Source organism: Salmo trutta, chromosome 38 (genome assembly GCF_901001165.1).
Source record: "Salmo trutta chromosome 38, fSalTru1.1, whole genome shotgun sequence".
NCBI lineage: Eukaryota > Metazoa > Chordata > Actinopteri > Salmoniformes > Salmonidae > Salmo > Salmo trutta.
In genome coordinates, this window is record NC_042994.1 from 11,050,184 (window position 1) to 11,062,454 (window position 12,271).

The 12,271-nt window shown below is 43.8% G+C and overlaps 1 protein-coding gene across 7 annotated transcripts in view; it reads right to left on the reverse strand.

The window, feature by feature from the left end:
* Positions 1–5,220: 5,220 nt before the first annotated feature.
* LOC115178517 (myosin-10-like) overlaps positions 5,221–12,271 on the reverse strand; it is a 100,895-nt gene continuing 93,844 nt past the window's right edge. For all 7 annotated transcript variants that reach the window (XM_029739746.1, XM_029739745.1, XM_029739742.1 and 4 more), the window contains 4 exons: positions 11,906–12,114; positions 7,072–7,180; positions 6,297–6,469; positions 5,221–6,077 (listed from right to left, as the gene is read on the reverse strand). In XM_029739746.1, coding sequence (XP_029595606.1) covers positions 5,927–6,077; positions 6,297–6,469; positions 7,072–7,180; positions 11,906–12,114 — 642 coding nt within the window. In that variant the 3' untranslated portion in view covers positions 5,221–5,926. The remainder of the gene's footprint in view (positions 6,078–6,296; positions 6,470–7,071; positions 7,181–11,905; positions 12,115–12,271) is intronic.

Consider the following 12,271-nt stretch of genomic DNA (forward strand, 5'->3'; position numbering starts at 1 on the left):
TAGGGCCTGAGTCATTTCTTTGTGCTCCCTGTCTTCCGTCCTCCATTGTGACAGCTGTCTTTCAAAATAACCCTTCTAGTTCTGAAGGTAGGGCAAAACTACGCTCTCAAGACACCTGTTAAAGGAAGTAAGGGCTCTATTCAATCTGTATATTGGATTTTAAAGACAATGTTCCAGCCTTAAAGGTCATTTCCGATTGTCAGCGCAAATGGAATTTACCTTAACATTTCTAGCACACAAACTGTAATGCTTCAGGAATTCAGATTGAATAGACGCATTTTTATTTATTTAACCTTTATTTAACTAGGCAAGTCAGTTAAGAACAAATTCTTATTTACAATGATGGCCTACCCCAGCCAAACCCGGACGACGCTGGACCAATTGTGCGCCGCCCTATGGGACTGCCAATCACAGCCGGATACAGCCTGGATTCGAACCAGGGACTGTTGTGATGCCTCTTGCACTGAGATGCAGTGCCTTAGACTGCTGCGCCATTCGGGAGCCACAAGTGAAACGATGTTGCACTCGGGAGCCTTAAGACGTGGCAATAGATTTTTTTCATACATTTGTCATAAGTCCATGTTTTGTACAGTCCCTCAATTATGTCAACATTTGTGTTCACTTTCTGTACCCTGGAAAGGTCAGGGCTCGATTCAATGCATAAGGCTGAAGATCCGTGCCACAATGCGGTTGAAATGTAAAGGTAATTTCCTATTGAGTGGACGTCAGCAGCGTTTACTGTGAATGCAGTCTCCTGCAAATGCGGAGACATTGCCTTTAAACCTCAATCGCGCTATATCCCGGATCTTCAACGGATCGAATCGAGCCCTCACTGTCAAAATACATCATTACACTTGTTGCTCTTTGACCTTTATCACCCATGCCGGTGGTTTCCAGGTAACAACAGGCCCTAGCTTTGTGGAAGGCTCTGTGGAGCTTTCCCGTTTTCTTGGCCCTATTTGGATTCTTTTAAAAAGTGCATCCTTTGTTCCTCCCTTGAAGTAACTGATTAGAAATGTCTGGACAGGTGAAAGCCATGTGGTAGAGCCCTTCCGCTCACCTGCCCAGGACACCCACTCAGATTGAGCAACAACAACAAAAAATCTGCTCTTTACTTGTCAAATGTTCCAAACAGGACATTGCATATTTAGGTAAAAAGACAAACACCAACAGATACCCAATGCACTGCTTGCTATGAATTCTATGTCAGACTTGATTAAATATAACAGATTACCTGGATTTACATTCACTCTCACCGGATGGGATGCCAAAAATAACTAACTGAAAGCCACACCCCCAATAATCCATGAATATAACTGCATTGTGCCATTTGCCACTGTGCTTCTATGGCTATAATAACCATTCTGCCTATTTCATTTGTTCATTTAGCAAACAAGACAACTCATATCCAGTACCTTTATCAGTCAACACCTATATTTTAGCTGTAATTAGCTTTAAAAATTCAATTTTCTCTCAGCCTCATGTCATAATGTGTACAATAGCATGAGATGAGCTATACAACTGCAAATCTTTCTCTGCCCAATGGCAAAATTGCAGGAAGTTTGCTGCCCAAATTGATGCAGGCCCACCTGACAAGTTCCTGGCTACGCCAATGATGTCCCATACCCCCAGCTGGTGGAGAGTATAACATTTGGGTTGTCATCTGCAGCAGGTCCCTGGTTCAAATCACAGAGTAGTTTTTGTTTTCTAACTTTTCTCAACCCCTTACTGAATTTAGACCACTTCCCTAAACAACCCATCATATTTGCCCTTGGGGCATAGCTACACTCTGTGCTCTCCAATTTGGGAAGAGAAACATGCATGACTGAATTGAAAGTCTCTGGGAGCTCCTCCGCTCAGGACAAACTGGAATCACATTATTTCTACAATGAATATGCTTTATTTATTTTTTACAAAAAAATCACTGTAGTCTAGAAATACAGGAGGCATACAAGAAATAAAATGGGGGTTGGGGGGGGGGTATTTGCAGTTGTAATGAAAGCCTGGTCGTCAACAGCCAGTCTGAGAATAATAATAATACAAACACAATTAAAACTACATCATGGATGTTAAAGCTTTTAACCAAATGAAATCACATTCTGCTCTTGAATGGGGAGCAGAAGGCTCCACATCTCACATAGTTAATAGTAACACTGATTTCTGACCCACACACACACTACCTATGGAGACATTGCTACAGGTATATGAACGGGAGAGGAGGTGCACACTGGGTATGATATGACACACAGCAAAATTACACAAGACAAAGAAGAAGAAAAATAAGTGTTTGTTTTCCGTTCACCAGGTTTTCCTCGTTAGGTTTTTATGTAACACATACACCACACCTACACGTCTTTCTTTTTAATACAGGTGAACACCTACACGTCTTTCTTTTTAATACAGGTGCACACCTACACGTCTTTCTTTTTAATACAGGTGCACACCTACACGTCTTTCTTTTTAATACAGGTGAACACCTACACGTCTTTCTTTTTAATACAGGTGAACACCTACACGTCTTTCTTTTTAATACAGGTGAACACCTACACGTCTTTCTTTTTAATACAGGTGAACACCTACACGTCTTTCTTTTTAATACAGGTGCACACCTACACGTCTTTCTTTTTAATACAGGTGCACACCTACACGTCTTTCTTTTTAATACAGGTGCACACCTACACGTCTTTCTTTTTAATACAGGTGCACACCTACACGTCTTTCTTTTTAATACAGATGAACACCTACACGTCTTTCTTTTTAATACAGGTGAACACCTACACGTCTTTCTTTTTAATACAGGTGCACACCATGCATTACCCACTAATGCTCTTATCTAGTGTCTAAGGCACTTTAAAACCTCTTGGACATACCCTGGGATAGGGGGCGCCACAGCGCATTTTGGAAAAAAATTTGTTCCCATTTTCAACGGCCTACTAATCAAACTCAGAAGCTAGGACATGCATATACTTATTTTATATGGATAGAAAACACCCTAAAGTTTCTGAAACTGTTTGAATGGTGTCTGTGAGTATAACAGAACTCGTATGGCAGTCAAAACCCCGAGACCGATTGAACTAGGAAGTGGGATTCTGAATTGTGGACTCGACTTCACAGCCTTCCCTATAATTTACAACGTGACAAAATGATAATTGAGCACTTTCCAGTGCTTCCACTAGATGTCCCCAGTCTTTACAAAGTGTTTTGAGGGTTCTGCGGTCGAAACTCAGTGAAGGAGACGATGTGGCAATTGGTCACTGTAGTAGGGCCATCAGCATTGTGACGTCGGCGGCCGTGTCTGCCCCCACCTTTGGAAACCTTTTGAAACACAATGAAACCGTCCCACTCGAATCTGATTGGCTCTCTTGTTGAAACAGGCCCTGAAGATTAATGTTATACAACGTTTGACATGTTTGAACGAACCTAACGGAGCGAAAACAGTCATTTTTCGTTAGCCAGCTGCCGCGCACGGATCAACATTTGATTACAGCCTTAGGACGCGCTAACAACAGCAAGCTAATGGAACATAAAGGATGGACTTTTTCGACCGAAAATACATTTGTCATGGACCTGGGATCCCGGGAAGTGCTTTCTGATGAAGACAACTAAAGGTGAGGGATTATTGGCAATATTATACAAGATCAGATGTGATGTGCGATTTTTCAAAGATGGCGAGGAGCTAGGCTTTCTAGCTCACTTTCTGGGTATCGCATCCCCTTTTATCTCAAAGTGTGATTACCCTGTAAAGTTAATTTAAAATCTGTTATGACGGGTGTTTTCAAGAGATATTCATCTATAAATCTTAGATTGACAATATAAAAAAAAAAATCGTTTTCGAATAGTAATTTATAAAATTGTAGCACTGTTTCCCGGGACGCATTTTATGGGAAAATAGTTAGTCAACGTCAGGTGCCGATGTAAAATGCTGTTTTTATATAGAAATATGACCTTTATTGAACAAAAGATTGCATGCTGTGTGTAACATGATGTCCTAGGTGTGTCATCTGATGAAGTTTGTAAAAGGTTAGTGCTGCATTTAGCTGTTTTTTGGTTATATGTGATGCATGTGCTTGGTTGGAAAATTGATATGATGCAATTTTTACCATGTACTCCTCTAACATAATCTAATATTGTGCTTTTCCTGTAAAACCTTTTTGAAATCGGACAACGAGGGTCGATTCAAGAGAGGTGTATCAATAAAACGATATGAGACAGCCCTATATTTGAAAAAAAAAAAAAATTGAATTTCGTTATGCTAATGTTGCTAGGAGTTTTCGCTGGAAAATGATCCCGCTAACGGGATGATATGCGCAAGAAGTTAAAGAAACATGTCATTACAGCTCAGCTAACATTGGAGTAAAAGTCAAATGAAAGTGGCAGTTTCCATACATTACCCTCTTTTAATACTGAAGAGATGCCAAAGGAACAATAGAGAGCGCTGATGGATATGGACATTCTGGTACGTTAAGAGTGGCTTAATAGTTTTAGAGCTTTGAGATGCTATCCCCAGTAGAAGGCTGTTATATCTAGGAATACTAAGTGCCTGGTAGTTGGTATGTCAGCGTATTATAAGAGAGTGTTGGGGGTCCTACTTTGCTTCCAAACCATGGCACAAACACAGTGAGATGGCAGTCTCCCTTGCTCTGAGTGGTAGGCTTTAGCTAGTCAAACTACACGTTCAATCGAAGCTCTCACCATTAGTGTTGGACTAAGGAGCTGTATTGTACATCATGTGACCACTCACGAGAGAAACTTGGGGTTTCCTGGCTCCAGTTACAGGGGCATATAAACACTCATTGTGCAGTTATGTGCAGTTTCCAGCGATTCTCTGTGATACGTACGCCAGCGACCATCTATCTAAGCATACCACACTTCACTGCCTTCAACCCTTCTTCCTGAACAACAGGAAAAATAGTGTTCCAATTGGTCAAAATACAACAACAAAAACCGTCAATCATGACCTATGCGATTCCTTTAAGAAGTCAGTTACCAATTGTTTTTAAAGTGTTGTGAGCTTTTCACAGTTAAAACATCCTTTCCGTTCCACTTTTTTCTTCCAGGATAGGTCAGACTGTGTGAATCCACCATCTTGTTTCATTGTAGTGTTGAGAAGCGGAATAATAGTCTGTACATCAGGAAGAGACTCATGCAATGAGGGAAGCGGAGGCAGTCCATTGACCTCTGACCTATTGTTGAACAGGACTATCATCGGAGAGGACAGAGTTTTGTTAGGCCTGCTTTAATAAGCTAGGGGAGAGATGATGGCTTTACATTTGGTGACACACTTGTATTACAAGACAATGTTTTGTTTAATGTGGGAGGAGGATGACAAAAGTGAACGTTTCCTAGTTTCGCTCCTTTCCTTGCAGTTTGGCGTGCAGGGGCATACACATACCTTACATACTCACATGTGCACACACTCATAGTTCATAAGTAAAAAGCACTTGTACATAAGTTTACATATTCATTTAAGTGGAGCACATAATTCCACGCCTAGGGAGGACTATATTAAGATCATTGGGACACTTGCCGGGCCGAGCAGCTAGCCAGAGTAGAGTAGGAATATTGTTAGAGTAACGTTAGAGTAAGGCAGAGTAAGCCGCTCAAGTGGGAGTAATTGTTTTGTCATCCCCAGGAAGGGAGCATTTCTGGGGGGTGGTCTGGGTCGTACTCATTAGAACACACCGTAGCAAAACATTTGAAAGCGTCTTTCAATGGAAAATGAAAATGAGCGGTTCTTATTGGACAAATCCAGGTAGTCCCTCCCTGTTTCGGACTGTTTTCTTCTGTTTTGGTGCCTAATGAACAGGACCCTGGTTCTCCCTGCTGTTGACTCGTGGACAGGGACAGATGGAGAGGCTGAGGTGTTGTAGTCACCATGCTGCCAGGCTGGCTAATCGATAGGGTTGGTAGGATTAGCAGGGAGCGTCTATTCGGTCTGGTTGGAGGCTTGCGTGTCGTTGTGGTCGCTGGCGCGGCTGTCGGCGTCGTCATCAGAATTGTCCACGGAGGTTCCGTCGATATGGAGCTGCCGGCTGCGGCCTGAACGGCTAGACGAGAAGCTGATGGGGCCTCCACGCCTGAGGCGAACAGGCAAATATATACATGGTCATTTATCACACCCACAGATCTATGACAGTGTGTGTGTCCTGTTGCATCTATAGGAGTGTTGATGAACATGTACGGGAAGTGATAACAATGAATGTCTTCTTCTTTGTTTTAAAGAAACTGGCAGAGGGAACTCCGATGGGCATAAATAACTATGTGAAGTGTATATAGAGTGTTATGAGAGGCTGTACCTGAGGCGGTTCTTGAGTGTGTTGACCTCGCGGGTCAGGCCCTCGCTGGCCTCGGTGGCATCGTCCAGCTCCCTCTGTAGTTTCCTCCGGGAGGCGTTGGCCCTGGTAGCCTCCTCCTCAGCCTCCTCCAGCTGACGCTTCAGCTGCTTCATACGAGAGTTGGCCTTCTCCATCTGACAGGGGGAGGATTTTAATTTTATTGGCACAATTCAACGTATTTACAAAGCAAATTCATGGGCCAATTCAAGATTAAAACACTGAGAGAGAGAGAGATATGGAGAAGAGGGGGGAGATGGACAAAAGGTGTGATAGAAATTGGAAAAACAAGGATGGAGACAAAAGTTTGGGACAGACAGAAGAATTGAGAGAGAGAATCAAAGCTACACAAGAGCGTGGGTGGGAATGAGAGAGAGAGAGAGAGAGAGAGAGAGAGAGAGAGAGAGAGAGAGAGAGAGAGAGAGAGAGAGAGAGAGAGAGAGAGAGCCAAAGCTACAGAAGAGCGTGGGTGGGAATAGGAGAGAGAGAACCAAAGCTACAGAAGAGCGTGGGTGGGAATAGGTGAGAGAGAGAGAGAGCGAGAGAGAGAACCAAAGCTACAGAAGAGCATGGGTGGGAATAGGAGAGAGCGAGAGAGAGCTTCAGAACAGATGACACAGAGACACTCTGATTATAGTGAATTAGTAGCTAACATGGTATCCATGGCCTTTTACTCACCCTTTCTAAATGTCAGAACAGACTGTTTCAAGCTCATTGTGGACCCGAGACGACCACTCACCTGCTCCTTGTACTGGTCGGCATGGCGACGCTCGTCCTCCACCTGAATCACCACCTCTTTCAGCTTCTTCTCCGTACGTCGGACGATCTTATTGGCTGCTGCCCTCTCCCTGGGAGGAAAAAGAATGATAACGGGAAAGTGTGTAAATAGTGTCACCCTGACTGACTCATATCTGATGGGGACATACATTTTCATCAGGATGCAGTAAAAGACTCCACATTAGGCAACCTCATACACTACCATTGAAAAGGTCACTTAGAAATGTCCTTGTTTTTGAAAGAAAAGCTATTTTTTTGTCTATTAAAATAACATCAAATTGATCAGAAATACAGTGTAGATATTGTTAATGTTGTAAATTACTATTGTAGATGGAAACGGCAGATTCTTTATGGAATGTCTACATAGGCATACAGAGACCCATTATCAGCAACCATCACTCCTGTGTTACAATGGCACGTTGTGATAGCTAATCCAAGTTTATAATTTTAAAAGGCTAATTGATCATTAGAAAACCCTTTTGCAATTATGTTAGCACAGCTGAAAACTTTTGTTCTGATTAAAGAAGCAATAAAACTGGCCTTCTTTAGACTAGTTGAGTATCTGGAGCATCAGTATTTGTGGGTTCGATTACAGGCTCAAAATGGCCAGAAACATAGAACTTTCTTCTGAAACTCGTCAGTCTATTCTTGTTCTGAGAAACGAAGGCTATTCCATGTGAGAAATTGCCAACTGAAGATCTCGTACAATGCTGTGTACTACTCCCTTCACAGAACAGCGCAAACTGGCTCTAACCAGAATAGAAAGAGGAGTGGGAGGCACCCGTGCACAACTGAGCAAGAGGACAAGTACATTAGAGTTTCTAGTTTTAGAAACAGACGACTCACAAGTCCTCAACTGGCAGCTTCATTAAATAGTACCCGCAAAACAGCAGTCTCAACGTCAACAGTGAAGAAGCGACACCGGGAAGCTGGCCTTCTAGGCAGAGTTGCAAAGAAAAAGCCATATCTCAGACTGGACAATAAAAATAAAAGATTAAGATGGGCAAAAGAACACAGACACTGGACAGAGGAAGATTGGAAAAAAGTGTTATGGACAGACGAATCTAAGTTCGAGGTGTTCGGATCACAAAGAAGAACATTCGTGAGACGCAGAAAAAATGAAAAGATGCTGAATGAGTGCTTGACGCCATCTGTCAAAGCATGGTGGAGGCAATGTGATGGTCCGGGGGTGCTTTGTTGGTGGTAAAGTGGGAGATTTGTACAGGGTAAAACGGATCTTGAAGAAGGAAGGCTATCACTCCATTTTGCAACGTCATGCCATACCCTGTGGACGGCACTTAATTGTAGCCAATTTCCAACAGGACAATGACCCAAAGCACAGCTCCAAACTATGCAATAACTATTTAGGGAAGAAGCAGTCACCTGGTATTCTGTCTATAATGGAGTGGCAGAGCAGTCACTGGATCTCAACCCTATTGAGCTGTTGTGGGAGCAGCTTGGCCGTATGGTACGTAAGAAGTGCCCATCAAGCCAATCCAACTTGTGGTGCTTCAGGAAGCATGGGGTGAAATCTCTTCAGATTACCTCAACAAATTGACAACTGGAATGCCAAAGGTCTGCAAGGCTGTAATTGCTGCAAATGGAGGAATCTTTGAGGAAAGCAAAGTTTGAAGAACACAATTATTGTTTCAATTAAAAATAATTTATAACCTTGTCAATGTCTTGACTATATTTCCTATTTATTTTGCAACTCATTTCATGTATGTTTTCATGGAAAACAAGGAAATGTCTAAGTGACCCCAAACTTTTCAAATCAAATCAAGTTTATTTGTCACGTGCGCCGAATACAACAGGTGTAGACCTTACAGTGAAACATTGCAAATAGTCCGGGTAGACATTTGATTACCTGTTCAGGAGTCTTATGGCTTGGGGTAAAAACTGTTGAGAAGCCTTTTTGTCCTAGACTTGGCACTCCGGTACCGCTTGCCATGCGGTAGTAGAGAGAACAGTCTGTAGCTGGGGTCTTTGACAATTTTTAGGGCCTTCCTCTGACACCGCCTGGTGTAGAGGTCCTGGATGGCAGGCAGCTTAGCCCCAGTGATGTACTGGGCCATACGCACTACCCTCTGTAGTGCCTTGTGGTCAGAGGCCGAGCAATTGCCGTACCAGGCAGTGATGCAACCAGTCAGGATGTTCTCGATGTTGCAGCTGTAGAACCTTTTGAGGATCTCAGGACCCATGCCAAATCCTTTTAGTTTCCTGAGGGGGAATAGGCTTTGTCGTGCCCTCTTCACAACTGTCTTGGTGTGTTTAGACCATTCTAGTTTGTTGTTGATGTGGACACCAAAGAACTTGAAGCTCTCAACCTGCTCCACTACAGCCCCGTCGATGAGAATGGGGGCTTGCTCGGTCCTCCTTTTCCTGTAGTCCACAATCATCTCCTTAGTCTTGGTTACGGTGAGGGATTGGTTGTTATTCTGGCACCACCCGGCCAGGTCTCTGACCTCCTCCCTATAGGCTGTCTCGTCGTTGTCGGTGATCATGCCTACCACTGTTGTGTCGTCTGCAAACTTAATGATGGTGTTGGAGTTGTGCCTGGCCATGCAGTCGTAGGTGAACAGGGAGTACAGGAGGGGACTGAGCACGCACCCCCGGGGAGCTCCAGAGTTGAGGATCAGCGTGGCAGATGTGTTGCTACCTACCCTTACCACCTGCGGGCAGCCCGTCAGGAAGTCCAGGATCCAGTTGTAGAGGGAGGTGTTTAGTCCAAGGGTCCTTAGCTTAGTGATGAGCTTTGAGGGTACTATGGTGTTGAACGCTGAGCTGTAGTCAATGAATAGCATTCTCACATAAGTGTTCCTTTTGTCCAGGTGGGAAAGGGCAGTGCAATAGAGATTGCATCATCTGTGGATCTGTTTGGGCGGTATGCAAATTGGAGTGGGTCTAGGGTTTCTGGGATAATGGTGTTGATGTGAGCCATTACCAGCCTTTCAAAGCACTTCATGGCTGCGAACGTGAGTGCTACGGGTCTGTAGTCATTTAGGCAGGTTGCCTTTATGTTCTTGGACACAGGGACTATGGTGGTCTGCTTGAAACATGTTGGTATTACAGACTCAATCAAGGACATGTTGAAAATGCTAGTGAAGACACCTGCCAGTGGGTCAGCACATGCCCGGAGCACACGTCCTGGTAATCCGTCTGGCCCCACAGCCTTGTGTATGTCGACCTGTTTAAAGGTCTTACTCACGTCGGCTATGGAGAGCGTGATCACACAGTCGTCTGGAACAGCTGATGCTTTCATGCATGCCTCAGTGTTGCTTGTCTCGAAGCGAGCATAGAAATGATTTAGCTGTGCTTCCCTTTGTAGTCTGTAATAGTTTGCAAGCCCTGCCACATAAGACGAGCGTCGGAGCCGGTGTAGTATGATTCAATCTTAGCCCTGTATTGACGCTTTGACTGTTTGATGGTTCGTCGCAGGGCATAGCAGGATTTCTTGTAAGCTTCCGGATTAGAGTCCCGCACCTTGAAAGCGGCAGCTCTACCCTTTAGCTCAATGCGAATGTTGCCTGTAATCCATGGCTTCTGGTTGGGGTATGTAGGTACAGTCACTGTGGGGACGACATCCTCGATGCACTTATTGATGAAGCCAGTGACTGATGTGGTGTACTCCTCAATGCCATCGGAAGGATCCCAGAACATATTCCAGTCTGTGATAGCAAAACAGTCCTGTAGTTTAGCATCTGCTTCATCTGACCACTTTTTTTATAGACCGAGTCACTGGTGCTTGCTGCTTTAATTTTTGCTTGTAAGCAGGAATCAGGAGGATAGAGTTGTGGTCGGATTTACCAAATGGAGGGCGAGAGAGAGCTTTGTACGCGTCTCTGTGCATGGAGTACAGGTGATCTTGAATTTTTGCCCCTCTGGTTGCACATTTAACATGTTGATTGAAATTTGGTAGAACTGATTTAAGTTTCCCTGCATATAAGTCTCCGGCCACTAGGAACGCCGCCTCTGGGTGAGTGGTTTCCTGTTTGCTTATTTCCTTATACAGCTGACTGAGTGCGGTCTTAGTGCCAGCATCTGTCTGTGGTGGTAAATAAATAGCCAAACAGCCAAAAGTATAGCTGAAAACTCTCTAGGCAAGTAGTGTGTTTGAACGGTACTGTATGTTTTCAGCCCCCTAGTGTTAAAGGTCCAATGAAGTCATATATATCTCAATATCAAATCATTTCTGGGTAACAATGAATTACCTTACTGTGATTGTTTTCAATTAAAATGGTCAAAACGAAACAAAAATAGCTTCTTAGCAAAGAGCAATTTCTCAAGCAAGAATTTTGCTAGGACTGTCAGGGGAAAACCAAAAAAATGCTTTTATTGGCAGAAAAGTTTGGAACGCTTTCTTATTGGTCTATTAACTAATTTACCATATGGTGATGACACCAGGTAGGCAAAAAACTCCATCCCACCAAAATGGGCTGAAACTTCAAGCTGTCTTTATACTAAAAGGGCATTATAATAATTTTCACAATTTCACAGGATTATTCCAACCTCCTAGTGTGGAAATATATATACACAGCACAGGAAAATCTCATTTTAGACTGCACTGGGCCTTTAAAGGTCCAGATTTTGAGAAGTTTGTAATCTGATTCAAGATCTGTGGTTAGGGGAAACTCCTACCTCTAGCGGCCTATTGAGTATGGGTAAATCATTACATTGAGTGTATGAGCTAGAGTCCACCTATTGAAGCCTACATTTAATTCTAGGTAACCTCCCATCTTTAAACTCTGACCCCCATTATGACGTCTATTTAGTACAGTATATAGAAGGCTTCTTACTTGGCCTCCTGCTCCAGTTGCTCCTCCAGCTGCAGTATCTTGGCCTCCAGGGCGGTGATGGCAGCCTTGAACTTGGACTTGACTGCCCCCTCCAGCTCTCCCAGCTTGGCCTTCAGCTCCTTGTTCTGCCTCTCCATTCCTTGACGGGCGTTCTCACTCTTCTGGGCCGCGCTGCGCTCCCCAGCCAGCTCCGTGTTCAGGATGTCCACCTTGGGAGAGAAATGGGGATAAAGGGAGAGAGGGTCACTCTTTGTCCATCTCTATATAAAACCGTTAGTTGTGGGTCCCAGGAAGTAGTCTGGTGTGCTACTTGTTAGTGCAGTTTATTATAGGCTACTCTCCAGGCCATAGAGAGACTACATTCTA